Source organism: Cherax quadricarinatus, chromosome 60 (genome assembly GCF_038502225.1).
Source record: "Cherax quadricarinatus isolate ZL_2023a chromosome 60, ASM3850222v1, whole genome shotgun sequence".
Lineage (NCBI taxonomy): Eukaryota > Metazoa > Arthropoda > Malacostraca > Decapoda > Parastacidae > Cherax > Cherax quadricarinatus.
This window is the reverse complement of record NC_091351.1, coordinates 262,564-280,772: the sequence shown is the minus strand read 5'-3', so window position 1 is coordinate 280,772 and position 18,209 is coordinate 262,564. Positions and strand designations below refer to the sequence as shown.

Below are 18,209 nucleotides of genomic sequence, written 5' to 3'. Positions count from 1 at the left end.
CTACTGTCATTTCGCCCTACATCATATCTTGTATACTTATTTATCCTCTTTTTCTTAAAATATGTATTACCTATAACTAAACCCCTTTCTATACAAAGTTCAATCAAAGGGCTCCCATTATCATTTACACCTGGCACCCCAAACTTACCTACCACACCCTCTCTAAAAGTTTCTCCTACTTTAGCATTCAGGTCCCCTACCACAATTACTCTCTCACTTGGTTCAAAGGCTCCTATACATTCACTTAACATCTCCCAAAATCTCTCTCTCTCCTCTGCATTCCTCTCTTCTCCAGGTGCATACACGCTTATTATGACCCACTTCTCGCATCCAACCTTTACTTTAATCCACATAATTCTTGAATTTACACATTCATATTCTCTTTTCTCCTTCCATAACTGATCATTTAACATTACTGATACCCCTTCCTTTGCTCTAACTCTCTCAGATACTCCAGATTTAATCCCATTTATTTCCCCCCACTGAAACTCTCCTACCCCGTTCAGCTTTGTTTCGCTTAGGGCCAGGACATCCAACTTCTTTTCATATTAAATACAGGTGGGGATATAATTCTGGAGTGGCTTGTGAATTTGCTGAGTATTATTTTTTTTTTTTATTATCACACTGGCTGATTCCCATCAAGGCAGGGTGGCCCGAAAAAGAAAAACTTTCACCATCATTCACTCCATCACTGTCTTGCCAGAAGGGTGCTTTACACTACAGTTTTTAAACTGCAACATTAACACCCCTCCTTCAGAGTGCAGGCACTGTACTTCCCATCTCCAGGACTCAAGTCCGGCCTGCCGGTTTCCCTGAACCCCTTCATAAATGTTACTTTGCTCACACTCCAACAGCACGTCAAGTATTAAAAACCATTCGTCTCCATTCACTCCTATCAAACACGCTCACGCACGCCTGCTGGAAGTCCAAGCCCCTCGCACACAAAACCTCCTTTACCCCCTCCCTCCAACCTTTCCTAGGCTGACCCCTACCCCGCCTTCCTTCCACTACAGACTGATACACTCTTGAAGTCATTCTGCTGAATATATGGACTACAAAAAGGAAGGCACCTAGGGACTGGTAGACAGTATGCATAGTTCCTATGTATAAGAAAAGTGTGGACAAGAGAGAGTAAGAATTATAGGAGTGTAAGCCTGTTGAGTATACTGAGTAAAGAGATGGTAGAATCATTATTAATAAACAGAGATTGGGGAAAGACAGAAACTAGGATTGCAGAGGAACAAGGAGGGTCTACAAGGGGTAGGGCACATGTAATGTGTAGACCAAATGTTTGCACTGAAGCATTTAAGCAGACAATAGTTGTATAAGGGTAAGGAACTCTGTTGCATTCACTGATTTAGATAAGCCATACAATAGGGTGAATAGGGAAACAATACAGCATAAGTTGCAAATGTATGGAATAAGTGGTAAGTTACTATAAGCAGTAAAATAATTTTATGTGGAGAGTGAAGCCCAGGTTAGGGATGTAGGATACTGTAATCCATGAAGAAAAAATCTAACAAAAAAGCAACAGGGAAATCACAAGGAATGATACAGACTAGTGCCTTCAACAAGTGTAACATGTAAATTGCAGAAAAAATTTCTAGATTTTTTACAAAACCAAAAAATGGATTTATGTTTGTAATGTTGAGCATTACTAATCCTACATACATGACAAATTAACAGATGTCGAATAGGTATGAGAAATATGGGTGAAATGCACATTCCTAGACAGCAAGAAGGCTTTTGATATGATGATACACAGAAGGATACTTGGCAAATTAAGAGAAGCAAGCTGGGTTAAAAAAAAAGATATGATAGAGATAGAGATAGAGAAGTACTTTAACAACAGAAAGAAAAAAATACCCTGTAAGATATCCACAGTTTTTAAGAGCTGTTCCTTGAATTGTTGGGAAGTTGCATCTGGGGGCTTGTATACAACCACAATGACAAGGTTTTGGTTTTCTATCTTTACTGCCAAATCTTCAACATCATCATCTGTGGTGTTTAGCAATTCCAAGCAAATGAGCATTAACTTCTTTTACAGCCCCATCTATAAATATGTTAAATGACCATGATGACATTACGCATGCCTGTCTAAGGCCTGGTCTCAGACCGAGCCGCAGGGGCGTTGACCCCTGTAACCCTCTCCAGGTATACTCTAGGTAAGGCCTACTTTCACTGGAAAGTAATCTCCCTCTCCCTGAGCCACACTATCCTCAAAAACTCTTTACAGAATTTAGTAAGGTACTACCTATTCCATACACTTGCAACATTGGCTACATTGCTCCACTATCCACCCTATCAAATGCCTTTTCTAAATCCATAAAAACAAAAACTTCCCTATATTTACCTAAATTTTTTTCACTTATATGCTTCAATGTAAACACTTGGTCTACACATCCCTAACCCATTCTAAAGCCTCCTTGTCCATCTGAGATTCTGCTCTCCCTCTTACCTCTAATTCTTTCAATAATAACCCTACCATACACTTTACCTGGTATACTCAGTAGGGTTGTTCCCCCATAATTTTTACACTCTCTTGTCCCTCTTTTCCTTTATATAAAGGAACTATGCATGCTCTCTGCTAGTCCCTAGATACCTTCCTCTCTTTCGTACATTTATTGAACAAAAATACCAACCACTCCAACACTACATTCCCCCATCCCCCTGCTTTTAACATTTCTGTCATGATCCCATCAGTTCCAGCTGCTTTATTCCTTTTCATTCTACCTAATGCCTCACACACCTCCCCACACTCACATCTGGCTCTTCTTCACTCCTAAAAGATGTTATACCTCCCTGACGAGTGCATAAAATTACTGCCTCCCTCTCTTCAACATTTAACAGTTCCTCAAAATATTCCTGCCATCTTCCCACCTCACCCATTCTATCATTTGCTCTTCTTTTGCACTCCCTCACCACTCTCTTCACCTCTCTTTTGCTTTCCACATACTCCACCCTTTTTATATCACTTCAGTTTTGTAAAAACCTATCATCAGCAAAATTTTTCTCCCTTATCACACCATTAACCTCATCATTCCACTAATCACTCCTCTTTCCTCCTGCACCCACCCTCCCAAATTTGTCCACCAGCCTCTGCAACTTCTCTTCAGAATCTCCCAAAAGCAACTGTGACAACTCCTACTTTGTGTTAGATTCTACATTTACTTTAATCCCACACCTCTCCCCAACACCCCTACATTCAGTTCTTTTACAACCCCCATCTATAAATATGTTAAACAACCATAGTGACATCAGCATTCCTGAGCCTCACTAATCTCATAAAAACTCTTAACTGCTTTCAGTACCCTACCACCTATTCCATACACTGGCAACATTATTATTATTATTATTTTCCAAGGAAAATGCTAAACCTGTAAATCATACAGTGCCTTGAGAATGGGTGGTATCAGGTTTGATTTAAAGAGGGCAAAGATAGTCCCAGTTTCTTGGATTAAGAACTCTTCACCAGTAGATTATGCATCCATACCTTAGGTTTACACATCATGATGTAGAGTTTGCCATCAGAGCCACGCAGAGTTATCTTTTTGGGAAGCTGTAAAGACTGCATGATTTCTACATGATCTTCTATGCTACACAAATACACTGCTGCCCTGTATAAAATATTCAACATGTATTGAGCTGTTGATCAAAATTTTCATAACTTTTATTTAAACAAATATAACCACAGTGTATTTTAAAGCTTAAAGAGTTAACTTTACATGCAATGTGAGTAGCAATTCAAAACTAATAAGCAAAATTAAAACAGTATTATGAGCAATAATAGTGTAACTAATACATTCATAAATACACAAGAAGTTACTCAGAATTAATTTTATAAAACAGTTGAGGCTGTACAACCACTAGTTGTATCTAATAAACCATATTATGTATTAATAAAAAACATGTAAAGCAAAAGCTGAAGCGTTTATTTTAAAATTTATTAAAAGTATGTTAAATATATATAAAGACCTTACCTTGGATATGGATTATGGGAGAACATATTATCATATGATGTAGGAAGTGTCACAGACATCTGATGTTGCAGAGGCAATATAATATTGGAAAAAGAACTGTCAGACAGTAGCCGAGGAAGTCCCCGAAGTAAGCTGTTGAGACTCACTTGGTGAACACCCTGCGAGTATGTCACAAGCACAATAACACTACATAAATACTCATTCTCTTTAAGGCATTCTAAAATCTGCGGTCTCAACTAAAACTTTACAAGATTTCTGGGAAACAATCCAACAGCAGTTTAGTTTTTGGCTAAATCCTTCAAAGAGAAGTATTGAATCTTGTAACAAAAACATGTCAGCCAGTAGAACCCACTAAATAACCTAATAAGCTTCTAGGATATGACAGTATATGAATGCAAAGTGCACATCTCAGTTAACCTAAATACTAACCTTCTCTACAGGCTTATTGGAAAGCTCAAGAAATTTGTCAGCTAACTTAGTAGCATCAGAGATAAATTTTGAAAGTTCTGGTTTCATCCTCTTTGCTGCCTCAAAGATCTCGATGCATCGCTTCACACGCATTTGATATGAAGACTGAAAGAAAGATATGAATCTCGTCATTAAACATTTTGAAGCAGAATCATTTAGCATATATATGTATCTGTAATACTGATGACCTGATGAAAGTTTGTTCAGTACCCTTTCATACTATCTTAAGAAATTTTACACACAAGAATTTTATGATTAATGTCATTTTAACCTTAACCTTACACCCATGGAATGCATTGCATACATGGTTGGTGCAGATTGCTGAATGAAGTGACAGACTATGCACAAACCCAAATTCTCATATTAACATTTATTTTTGTAATACTCCAGCCAACTCCCATCAGGTAGTGATCCAAAGAGAGGAAATGCATTCACTATCATTAACTCAATTGTTGTCTTACCCGAAGCATGCTGGCATCACAATTCAGATGGCCCTCCAACCTGCAACATCTTCGCTCCTCCTTTGGAGACCAAGCATTGTACTTTTTACCTCCAGTATGTAAGTCTGGTTAAACTGGTTTTCCATGAATCCCTTCATAAATGTTACATTGCTCACACTTCAACATTATGTCAAGTTGTAAAAATCACTTATCTCCACTCACTCAGATCTAAAGTACAGTGGACCCCCGCATAACGATCACCTCCGAATGCGACCAATTATGTAAGTGTATTTATGTAAGTGCGTTTGTACGTGTATGTTTGGGGGTCTGAAATGGACTAATCTACTTCACAATATTCCTTATGGGAACAAATTCGGTCAGTACTGGCACCTGAACATACTACTGGATTGAAAAAATATCGTTAACCGGGGGTCCACTGTACTAACATAAACCTGTTGGATGTTCAAACTCTTACCATTATGACCTTTACCCCTTCCCTCCAACTTTTCACAGGATGACCCCTACCCCTTCTTTCTCCCACTCCAGATCTATACACCCTCCCAGTCAATCCACTTTCTATCCAATTCATTATCTTTTAATCCCACATCTCTCCTAAATACGTGATCATTCACTTCTTCTACAACCCTATCTATAAATATGTCAAATAATCATGGATGTATGCAAGGGGCTTGGACATCCAACAGGCATGTGCGAATGTGTTAGATAAGAGTGAGTGGAGGCAAGTGGTTTTTATGACTTGATGTGCTGTTGGAATGCAAGCAAAGTAACATTTTACGAAGAGATTCATGGAACTGGTTAGGCAGACTTGAGTCCTGGAGGTGGAAATTAGGGTGCCTGCACTCTGAAAGAGGGGTGGGGATACTGCAATTTGGAGGGCATTTCAGCTGTAATTTTGGTGTACACCTGGCATGACAATAATAGAGTAAGTGATAGTGAAAACGCTTCTTCTTTTTTTGGGTCACCCTACCTCAGTGGAAGATGGCCAGTGTTAAAAAAAACATGGTGACATCACTATTCGAGGCATACTTTTCTGGAATAATCCCCCTCTCTTGTGTACCCTGACAATCAGCAAAAAAAATTATTTACATTGTGGTCAAATCACCTCTTTTCCCACCTCTTTTTATCTTTCTCTAATTTTTACCTTGATGCGGCATAATGTATTATTCTTAAAAGCTAATTCAGATTAATTCTTATCCTTAAAATCACACATTTACTATTCTCAATATACATAGCTAGTAACTGAGTGATGGTGAATGTCTTTTCCATCTTTGGGTCACCCTGCTGCGCAGTGCCACCCCTCAAACTAGCATCCACCGCACATGAGAGTGAGTGACTCTCCCACAATCAACTGTTACTTCTTTCACTCAACCTTTTTTCTTATTGATTTCTATTAGACCGTTCAACTGCGCAACTTTTACTCCATTTCATATTTTCATAGGGTGACACTCATATCAAAAAAAAAATATTGCAAGGAAAAAAAAGTTTTGACGATATTCAAAACAGCATAGCATCTTTCATTACAAATTATGCACTCAGTAGCATTACTGGAAACTTGTATGTACCACCACACCCAATCACTCTCTTTCATTACCTCATTCTTTCTTTTTCACCTAATGTTTTTCAACAACACTGAAGGTACTTTGCTCTTTAACCCTTTCAGGGTCAAGAGACCCTCTCCTAAACTTGTTCTCAGGGTCGAAAATTTTTCGGAAAAAAAAAAAAAATCTTATGAAAAGATAGAGAATCTTTTCCTGATCATAATGACACCAAAAGTATGAAATTTGATGGAAAACCTAGGGAATTATGCTCTTGCGAACTTAGCGGTCTCGGCGATGTTTACGCATCAGCGATTTCACTCACTTTGAGCCCTATTTTCGGCCAATTTCAGTGTACTAGTCGACAAAAATCATAACTATTTCGCTAGAATTCCGTTTTTTCTATTGACTGAGTACAAGAAACCACCCATTTACCGATTTCAACTACCCAATAAAGTGGTCAGAAATTAGGAATTTTGCCAATTTCACACAAATTTCAAAATGTGCCAATTTCAAAATAGGGTCCAGAATAAATAAGACAGACATTCCTGGCACTAAAATAAGATTTCCTCTGTTCATTAGTCACGTCCCCAGGCCCCTCTTACATTTCTTTTGCTTTCCACTTTGAATTTTTATTCTCGCAAAAAATAGAAGATTTATTGTTATGAGGACTGCTGCATTAGTGTAGAAATGGTATAAATAATATCAGCGCACTTGTGAAAGAATATTAGACTTACCAGTTGACGTGTATTGGACACGTGGCATGATTTGTTTACTTTTGAACTTCGGCAAAAATCTAACATATCTGCTACTTTGAGCTCAATTTCAAGGTACTTTTCATTGTGAAACCAATCAACATCATCTCAGTTTCTGTAATATGTCTTCCATTTTATAAAATGAGACCAGAAAAACTAGAATACAACCATAAATACCATACAAAAATACACTGCAAAGTCGCTGTTTTAAACCAAAAATATGGTCAAAGTTTTTTTTCCTCATTATGCACTGTGTGCTGCAGGATTTTTTTTATACTGTGCACATTGACCACATAGACCCATTCTTTCATATGTAGGCCTACCAGCTTTCTCTCGCTAGATTTGAAGGCGCTAGAATTTACGTGTACTAGTACGTCAATAACCCAGGTGCGTAAGCCGTACTAGTACGTCGGAAACCCTGAAAGGGTTAAATATTCTGTAGATAATTTTTTAAGTGTGCAACATACCATCTTACAATTATGTTAACTACTTTGCCGTATGTGCCATAGTATTATGCCAAAATTTTAGCAAGTTCAAAGTTAGCACGAGAAGGCTAGTAGGCCTACATTTAACCCTTTGAGGGTTTCGGACGTGTACTAGTACGGCTTACGGCCCAGGGTTTTTGACATACTAGTACGCCTAAATTCTAGCGCCCTCAAATCTAGTGGGAGAAAGCTGGTAGGCCTTCATATGAAAGAATGGGTCTATGTGGTCAGTGTGCACAGTCTAAAAAAAATCCTGCAGCACACAGTGCATAATGAGAAAAAAAAACTTTGACCGTTTTTTTGGAATAAAACAGCGACTTTGCACTGTATTTTCGTATGGTATTTATTGTTGTATTCTAGTTTTCTTAGTCTCATTTTATAGAATGGAAGACATATTACAGAAATTGAGATGATTTTGACTGGTTTTACAATGAAAGGTACCTTGAAATTGAGCTCAAAGTAGCAGAAATGTTCGATTTTTACCAAAGTTCAAAAGTAAACAAATCGTGCCAAGCGTCCAATACACGTCAACTGGTGAGTCTAATATTCTTTCACAAGTGCGCCAATAATATTTATACCATTTTTTACACTAATGCAGTAGTCTGCATAACAGTAAATCTTACATTTTTTGTGAGAATAAAAATTCAAAGTGGAAAGCAAAAGAATATAAGAGGGGCCTTGAGACGTGACTAATGACCAGAGGAAATGTCATTTTAGTGCCAGGAATGTCTTTCTTGTTTATTCTGGACCCTATTTGGAAATTGGCATCTTTTGAAATTTGTGTGAAATTGGCAAAATTGCTAAATTCTGACCACTGTACTGGATAGTTGAATTTAATAAATGGGTGGTTTCTTGCTCCCATTCGAAAGAAAAAAATGGAGTTCTAGCGAAATATTCATGTTTTTTGTCAACTAGTACAGTGGAATTGGCCGAAAATGGGGCTCAAAGTGGGCAAAATCGCTGATGCGCAAACATCGCTGAGACCGCTAACTTCGCGAGAGCATAATTCCGTAAGTTTTCCACCAAATTTCAAATTTTTGGTGTCCTTATGATCGGGAAAAGATTATCTATCTTTCCATAAGAGAAATTTTTTTTTTTTTTTTTAAATTTGGCCGACCCTGAGAACGAGTTTCGGAGAGGGACTGTCGACCCTCAAAGGGTTAAGAGAATGGGTCTGCATGGTCAGTGTGAACAGTAAGCAAAAAATCAGGGCACCCGCATTGCAGTATAGGAATGCCGTCTCAGTACCCAATGTTCACCATGAATCATGGTAGCAAAAACCTTGCTCCCTGGCAAACTGAGAATCTCCTCTTTTTAAGTGACAGATCAAAGAGTGACGAAGGAGGCAGTGAAGATGAATTTTATGGTTTTGAGAAGTTAGTGACCAAAAGCAATGCTCAGGATAATGGAAGCAGTGCCGAAAACCCCAATGACTCTCAACCATCCACCTCTGGAGTTGATCCGTCTGGTTCACATTCAGTTTTACAATGCTGTAAGTGTAGCTTACATTTTCCCGTGGCCAAGCCTCAGATGTGAGTAATGATGAAGACAGTAATGTTGATTTTGATTTCCTTGCTATCGATGGCCATTCAAGTAATGATAGCAAGGAAAAATATTCACTAGTGAAGCCTCGATTTATATGACGCTGTATGCAATCTGGTAGTGTGCTCTATGCTATTACAAGGGGGACAGAGTACATCCCGTGTCCCTATACCAGGAACAGATAGTGAAAGTGTTGATGATTTGGCTACAATTGGCATGGATAATAGACTGCATGCATCAGTGGGTGGTGGTGGTGGTGCCATGCAGAATGCAGCAGAAGCAACAGCCCAAGCTGGGAGCCACCTCACTGACTCAGCATGTCCACGGCCCAGGGCATCCTCAACCACCCCCACACCATAAGCACAACCATGACCACAATCTGCACAACCACAACCACAACTTGCACAACCACAACCAATATACTGATAACAACATTAGTGTGGGTATTGTATATGTATGTATGTGTTAGTTACCTAGGCACATGTCATGTATGTGTATGTGTGTGTGTACATACACACACACACACACACACACACGATAACGACATACAGAATACTGAGAGGAATTGACAAGGTGGACAAAGACAGGATGTTCCAGAGATTGGACACAGTAACAAGGGGACACAGTTGGAAGTTGAAGACACAGATGAATCAGAGGGATGTTAGGAAGTATTTCTTCAGCCACAGAGTAGTCAGTAAGTGGAATAGTTTGGGAAGCGATGTAGTGGAGGCAGGATCCATACACAGCTTTAACCCTTTGACTGTTTCCGACGTATAAATACGTCTTACGAGCCAATGTTTCTGACGTATTTATACGCATAAATTCTAGCAGCTTCAAATCAAGCAGGAGAAAGCTGGTAGGCCCACATGTGAGAGAATGGGTCTCCATGGTCAGTGTGCACCATATAAAAAAAATCGGGGAGCCAGTGGTGCATTGTGGGAATGCCATTTCAGTTGTCCTTTTTCAGCATGTCTAGCGGTAAGAAATATGTGATTCCCCAGCAAATCTGGGACTCTTCTCTTCCCAAGTGATGCTCTAACACAGATGGAAGTGTCAGTGAAGATCAATTTCATGATTTGGAGGAGTTTGAGACCAAAAGCAATGGAGGAGGAGGAGGGGGAGGAGGGGAGGAAGAGGAGGAGGAGGAGGAGGAGGAGGAGGGAAGGAAGAGGAGGAGGAGGAGGAGGAGGAGGAGGAGGAGGAGGAGGAGAAGAGGAGGAGGAGGAGGAGGAGGAAGAAGAGGAGGAGGAAGAAGAAGATGTAATAATATTGTTCCCTTGAAGCAAGAAAAAAAAAAGTCCACCCCATGACAGTGACAAGATAAGGGGAGATAACATCTGATAAGAGCTGACTTTGATGAGCGTAAAGGAGGGTAATATTACATGACCATCGCCCTCCCTTTGTTTTTGCTGGTACACAAACATTTGTCTGTCTGTCTATTTGTCTGTCTGTCAAGCTCCCTGTCTGTCCATCTAGCTCTCTGTCTCAGAGAGAGCCACAAGACTGCCTCATCACATTTACTCACATCTTCAAGCAGAGTATAGCACTTTGTCTGGATTTCTTGGGTTATCCTAGGTAATTTACACTATGTATACTTGTATTTATGTGTACCTGTGAGACAGAGATAGGCAGACAGATAGAAAGAGAGACAGATTGAAAGATATAGAATGAGGGAGAAAGATAATTAGATAGAATGGAGGAGGGGAAGCAGCATCCGACCCCATTGTTTTGACAGGCCGTAGGGGTAGTGACTAATGAGACAATATGTCACTTTGACAGCTGCTGACTTCTGACTCAAAACAATTATAAGCCACACACTCCCACACAAGACAAGAAGAAGAAGAAGAAGAAGAAGAAGAAGAAGAAGAAGAAGAAGAAGAAGAAGAAGAAGAAGAAGAAGAAGAAGAAGAAGAAGAAGAAGAAGAAGAAGAAGAAGAAGAAGAAGAAGAAGAAGAAGAAGAAGAAGAAGAAGAAGAAGAAGAAGAAGAAGAAGAAGAAGTAGTAGTAGTAGTAGTAGTAGTAGTAGTAGTAGTAGTAGTAGTAGTAGTAGTAGTAGTAGTAGTAGTAGTAGTAGTAGTAGTAGTAGTAGTAGTAGTAGTAGTAGTAGTTGTAGTAGTAGTAGTAGTAGTAGTAGTAGTAGTAGTAGTAGTAGTAGTAGTAGTAGTAAACAAGTTTTGTAAACAATATATTGATAATTATGTTTGTGTGCTTATTGTGTTGTATACAACGAGTGTATATATATACATTGCACCTTACTTTGGTCTCAAAGGCCACATAAGTTATGTGAAAAAATAAAATAGTGAAAAAAACAAAAAACCTTCAATTACAAGTAAACTAAAGTTTACCGGGTGAGCGGCAGTCGCCGCTGTTGCCATACGCGGCTCATTTTCTGCAAACTTCACGGCTCTATATCTCGGTAAGTACCGATGGCAAAATTTTTTTTTTTTGGACTAAAACACTCAGAAAAATAATCTTAACATTTTCATAAGAAAAAATAATTTTTTTTTTTTTTGAATATTTGGCGACATAGAATGACAGTTTCAGAGAGGGGCCTGAAACAGTCAAAGGGTTAAGCAGAGGTATGATAAAGCTCACGGCTCAGGGAGAGTGACCTAGTAGCGATCAGTGAAGAGGCGGGGCCAGGAGCTCGGACTCGACCCCCGCAACCTCAACTAGGTGAGTACAACTAGGTGAGTACACACACACACACACACACACACATTACGCATTATATTGGTCTCGCAGGCCACAAAAGTTACTGGAAAATATCAAATATTAGAAAAGAAGAGAAAATGTATCAAAAAACTAAAAGAAATAATACGGAGCGTGCGGCAGTTGCGGATGTTGCCATCAACTGCTCAATAAGCATCAACTTCATGCCTCTATACCTTGATAAGTACTGATGGGATTTTTTTTTTGTTTCATTACCTACAAAAGATTGTTCTTGTAATCTATAAGAATTTTTTTTTTTTCTGAAAATTCTTGGACTTTGAGAGCAATTTTCAGATCAGGGGTCTGGACACTTAAAGGGTTAATGATGCATAATTTGTAGGACACTAGATTTTTTACATTTTTGACTTATGAAATAAATAAGTGCCATGATTTTCAGGGGAAGGTACATTTTAGGAAAGGGAATCTCTATTTTAAGAAGGTATGCTAGGTACAAAAGCCAGTCTATATTAGTCTTTGTAATACCAGCCTGCAAGGTGGTGGACAACATAATGATCATTGAGAAGCCAACACCTCTGATCACTTACAGTCATCATGTATATGAAAAATAACAATATTAGTAATTTACAAACCTTAGATACAGCAATCATGTGCCACATAGATTGTTGTGGAAAGCTGCTCAATGTGGTAGCAATTATTTTGCATAACTGTACAAATACATCACTGTTAGAGTGGCAAATACGCGAAATCAGCTGAGGAAGAGCTGTAACAAACATGTAATGTGGAAGACGATCCACCAGGGACCCTGTTGAAAAAAGTTATCATAAATTAAAATATCTTTACAATAGGTACAGAAATATACTTTTGTATAAACTTGTATACAGTGGATATTTTGTCATTTTCAATAAAACAGTTTATAATTTAAAATCAGATATTATATAACTAATCAATTTATTATCAGGATACGGTGGCATTCAGGGACTTAACTATCAGCTGTGCAAGACATTCACTATGTAAAATTTTTGAAGAATATTAATTACTTTACATAAAAGAATCAGTACTGCATGTGTATATCTGTAGGTCCAGAATTAATGAAGAAAATACCAAATTTCAAAATCAATATTTCTATGATCAAAATCTAATCAATAAAAACCATAACTCAAATGTCAGTAGGAATCTACATTATGAATTTGACTATACTTACCAACGCTTCCATTCAAATTGGCAAGCTTTTCCCGGTAATTGTCAAGAGCTGGGTTTCTTCGGGCACTTTTCACCTTATCTTCCTTGGCCTCTAGTTCACTGACTCTTGTACCAAATTCAAGCCACAGGCTCAATATCCTTGGCATCGACTGGTAAATGTGACGGCAGCCATACTGCAGAGATTTCCCAAAACTGAGAAAAACATTGTGTTAGATTTATTGTACCTAACATTGGTTGAATTATGTATACTAAAGAGCCATGGTTTATTAAACATAATTATAACTGAAACACATGACAATGATGAGAAAGACACATGTGCAACAGTTGGGTATCTCAAAGACATTGTCGGGAACGGGATTCACTAGAAGCAAGAAGGCAAGACTTGTGTAGCACTACGGCAAGCCTACTGGCCCATGTTAAGCAGGTCCCTCTGGAAACCATCCCTTCTTACTCATAACTAGTAAAGTGATGAAGTTGTTAAAGTTGTCCTCTGTACCAAGATACTGTTGCATTGCTGTGTCTGTATTTGACTGAAGAAGCCTACTGTGTAGGCAAAACATTTCAATAAAAACGATACCCAACTGTTGCACATGTGCCTTACTCATCAACTTGTCAGTATTTTACACCATTTTCAACATAAGTTGCAAAAATGTATTGGGAAGTGACAAAAAATCCTAATTTGGCTACTACTACATTTATGAAATAAGACTCAACTGTATTTTCAAGTAATATTGCTCAGTTGTTCAAGGACACAGGTAACTTAGAGATAATGAATGAATACCTCGATAAAAATACAGAAAAATTAAATGAAGGAAGAGTAATGAATGGGAGAAAAGAACAAATTAAATGAATGTCTGCAAGTCTGATAGACAGTTACATGCAGATTCAGATGTCTGTTTGTTTTATTCATGATGCTTTCAACTTTCTTTGCTTCTATTCCTCCATTCTAATAATTACCTAAATACAGTACTTAAAATACTATGAGCTCTACAACTTTTCTCTGTACAATAAAATATATTCTAAAAACAAAATTCATCAGGGAAAGGGATGCATAGACATGCATTATAGTTGGATTGACATTAAGAAAACTGGTATGATAAAAGCTTCACGGCATTATCAAATGAAACATTTTTACTGACCTGAGAACAATATGGTGAATCCATTCAACTGGCTTCTCCTTCATCTCTAAGGAGCTCAATATACGATCATAATACATAGCTAAGTGAAAATGTCCGTCCTCCCATTGTTTATTAATTTCACATGCATCCCGATAGTACTGCTTGACTGTGTTGACTTCCAGTGTGGCTGATTCCTCAGAATACCTGGCTAGGAGCAGTTTGGCACGTCCGCACGCTTGCCGATCTTCCTAGCAACAAAAAAAGTACATATTATGATTTCATCACTGTCTGTTCACTCCTAACATGCTCACACAAGCCTGCTAGATGCTTAAGTCCCTAAAACTCAAAGCCTCTTTAACCCCCCTCCCTCCAACCATTCCTGGATATAATGAAGGCATTTATGTCCTATACAAGTCTTCACTGAGTTGAGTTTTGACCATATTGTAGGATTATCAAAAATCAGTCAATTCCTCCAGGAAGGAATCTTGAAAAACTAATAAAAAATCAAATTTTATTAAGAATGAAATCCTTAAATGCCAAGTACGTATAAACTTTTGATCGTGCTCAAGCAATTCTAGATCTAGTTCCTATCAGACAATAGAACAAATGTATGTAGTTAGGATACTGTAAATAAAAATGCATGCCAGATGAAAGATTCCTACTGAAAATCTCTTGTGAGAGCTTATGAACAGAGTATCAACAAGCAGAAATTATAAGCAAGATCAAAATATTTTCAGAATATTTACTGGTAAAACTCAGACAATTTAGAGTATACTATAGGAATTCTATGTTAATGGAATACTAATGGAAAACTAAAGTTCATTTGGAGCTAGGGCTTCTCCCACTACTATTACTTCCTCTATCTGCTCTACTAACTCCACTTCCTTCTTTTATTTTTCTACCTTTCTTTCTCCCATCTCTGCCCTCCTCTTGTATATATATACTCGCTCTCTTGCCTTCGTGTGTTAGTGTGTGTGGCTAGTTAACCCTCTATCTGTCCAAATGTACATCTACGTTTGCGCGCGTAGCGCTCCACCCTTGATTTTCTCCATAAGAAAGAATGTAAAAAAAAACGTAGATCTACATTTGGAGCGCTACGCAAGCAAACGTAGATCTACGTTTGGACAGTTTAAGGGTTAATGGTCCAAGTCAGACATAAGAACATAAGAAAGAAGGAACACTGCAACAGGCCTACTGACCCATGCAGAGCAGGTCCATGTCCCCCCTTGGATTAGCCCAATGCCCCCCCCCCCCCGGATTAGCCCAATGACCCACCCAGTCTGATCACCTCCACTCAAGGAAGGAGCATGGCACCAGACCCAGCAGCACAAGCTAGTCAGGTCCAACTCACACCCACTCATGTATTTATCTAACCTATTTTTAAAACTACACAATGTTTTAGCCTGAATAACTGTACTCGGGAGTTTGTTCCACTCATCCACAACTCTATTACCAAACCAATGCTTTCCTATATCCTTCCTGAATCTGAATTTTTCCAACTTGAAACCATTGCACGCTGACCACATAGACCCATTCTTTCATATGTATACCTACCAGCTTTGTCTCATTAGATTTGAGGGCACTAGAATTTAGGCGTACTAGTATGTCAAAAACCGTGGTGCATAAGCCGTACTAGTACGGCCAAAACCCTGAAAGGGTTAAGAGTTGAATCTGATATTATACTATGCATAATTTACCTGAGTGCAGTTACTAACAGATGATTTGTAAGTTTCACAAGATGAGAAGAATTTATCAATACCACGATTAAGAGTGGTCACAGCCTGGTGCTGCTCTCCCTTCACCCAGTGCCACTTTGCTCGTTCAACAAATACGTCACGACCAAATCCTACAAAGAAGAAATTTTTTAGTTAGGTTACATATTATACTCAACATATTTAAAATAGAATACCAGATGGGGATTTCCAGGATAAAATAACCAATGCCTTACATGCCACCAACTCTAATCTCCTGAAATTTGGTATTCACTATTATTCTATGCTTCAGCCTCTCATGTGTAGATCTCATCTCAGTCTAACCTATAGATCAGGAGATATGACCTATACCATTTTGAGGTCACAGGACAATAAGCATATATTTAGATCATAATTTGGGTAATATTCATTACAAACCTATTAAACTATAAATATTTAAACTCAGCAGAGGATTCTAATGATGTAAGTTTTACTTCTCTAGGTCAAAACCTGAATGTTTGACCTCTTGGCTTTTTCTAGAGGTCACTACATGACTTTTGGGGTATTATGTGCCACATATTATTTTATTAACCCCTTGACTGCTGCAACCCCAAATCCTGAGGTGTCTCCTGGTGTTGCAAAAAAAAAAAAAAAAATTATTTTTTTCTTATGAAATGATAGAGAATCTTTACCTGATTGTAATGACACCAAAAGAACGAAATTTGATGGAAAACTGATGGAATTACACTATCGTGAAGTTAGCGACCTTGACGATATTTGTGAATCGGCGATTTCGCCCACTTTGAGCCCTATTTTCAGCTAATTCCATTGTTCCAGTCGACCAAACTCATAGCTATTTCTTTAGAACTCCACTTTTCCCTATCGATTGAGTACAAGAAACTGCCCATTTACCGATTTCAACTACCCAATAACGTGGTCAGAAATTTGCAATTTGGCAAATTTTGCAAAAATTAAAAAATATGACAATTTCAAAATAGGGTCCAGAATGAACAATGCATACATTCATGGCTCTAAAATAACATTTTCTTTGTTCATCAGTCACGTCTCCAGGCCCCTCTGATATTACTCTTGCTTTCTATTTTGAATTTTTATTTAAACAAAAAATAGAAGATTTACTGTTATGCAGACTACTGCAATATTGTAATAATTATATAAATAATGTCAACCCATTCATGACTGCAAATCAGAATGGCTACTTGGACATTTATTGGAAAATGACATCATTTGTTTACTTTTGAACATTGGCAAAAATCAAACATTTCCCCTATTTTGAGCTCCATTTCAAGGTTCTTTTCATAGTAAAACCAATCAAAATCACCTCCATTTCTATAGTATGTTTTCCATTCTATCAAATGAGACCAAGAAAACGAGAATACAACCATAAATACTATACGAAAATAGACCACAAAGTCGGCATTTTAATTAAAAAATGGTCAGAGTTTTTTTTTCTCATCATGCACTGCGTGCTGCAGGATTTTTTTATATGGTGTGCACTGACCACACAGACCCATTCTCTCACATGTGGGCCTACCAGCTTTCTCCTGCTTGATTTGAAGCCGCTAGAATTTATGAGTATACGTCAAAAACGGTGGCTCGTAAGACGTATATATACGACCAAAACAGTCAAAGGGTTAAAAAATTAAGACTAATGCATTTGCTACACAAAACTTTGTGTATATGAATGCTTTTACTATAAGACGGACTTTCATGCAAGAACCTCATGGATGACAAGGTCTGCGGTGTTGAAAATATGGAGTGCATGATAGAATATTGTAAAGACTGTTCAAAAGAATAAGGTATTCAACCATTTCTTGAATTACTAGATAGTTTAAGGTATCCCCAGGAGAAATGAGAAACTAACAGTGGTGACTAAGTACTCGATACTTCCATGAGGTGGCATGGCCAACAACACAATCCGGGTTTTCGTCAAGAGGAACATCAACATGTTTATCATAGCCATCACATCTATAAAACACCAAATCAGATAACCACCCTCTATCTCTGCCTCAGTTTCCAATCCTAGGGTCTACCCAATCCCATGCAGACAATGCACCAAGAAGTAAAGTATGTGGTAAAACCTAAAAGGAACATTTCCTTCAGACTGAGTACAAATATGCATGCATGCATCAGGGATGACCAGAGCAATGCTTGTGTACCCAACAGGAACAAGGAAGGCCACATGATGAATTGGAATGAGGCCCAGATGGTTTGTCACTGAACCTGAGCCAAACCAATGACAGCACCTGGAAGCTTCACTGATCCTAGTTTTCAAAACTATCA

General features: G+C 38.2%; 1 protein-coding gene across 3 annotated transcripts in view; it reads right to left on the bottom strand.

Annotated features, from left to right (window-relative positions):
- mei-41 (meiotic 41) overlaps nt 1-18,209 on the bottom strand; it is a 183,829-nt gene that overhangs the window by 23,261 nt on the left and 142,359 nt on the right. For all 3 annotated transcript variants that reach the window (XM_070097851.1, XM_070097852.1, XM_070097853.1), the window contains exons 37-43: nt 15,915-16,063; nt 14,239-14,465; nt 13,101-13,291; nt 12,529-12,701; nt 4,410-4,553; nt 3,981-4,138; nt 3,494-3,617 (exon numbers count right to left, since the gene is read on the bottom strand). In XM_070097851.1, the coding sequence (XP_069953952.1) occupies nt 3,494-3,617; nt 3,981-4,138; nt 4,410-4,553; nt 12,529-12,701; nt 13,101-13,291; nt 14,239-14,465; nt 15,915-16,063 (1,166 nt within the window). The remainder of the gene's footprint in view (nt 1-3,493; nt 3,618-3,980; nt 4,139-4,409; nt 4,554-12,528; nt 12,702-13,100; nt 13,292-14,238; nt 14,466-15,914; nt 16,064-18,209) is intronic.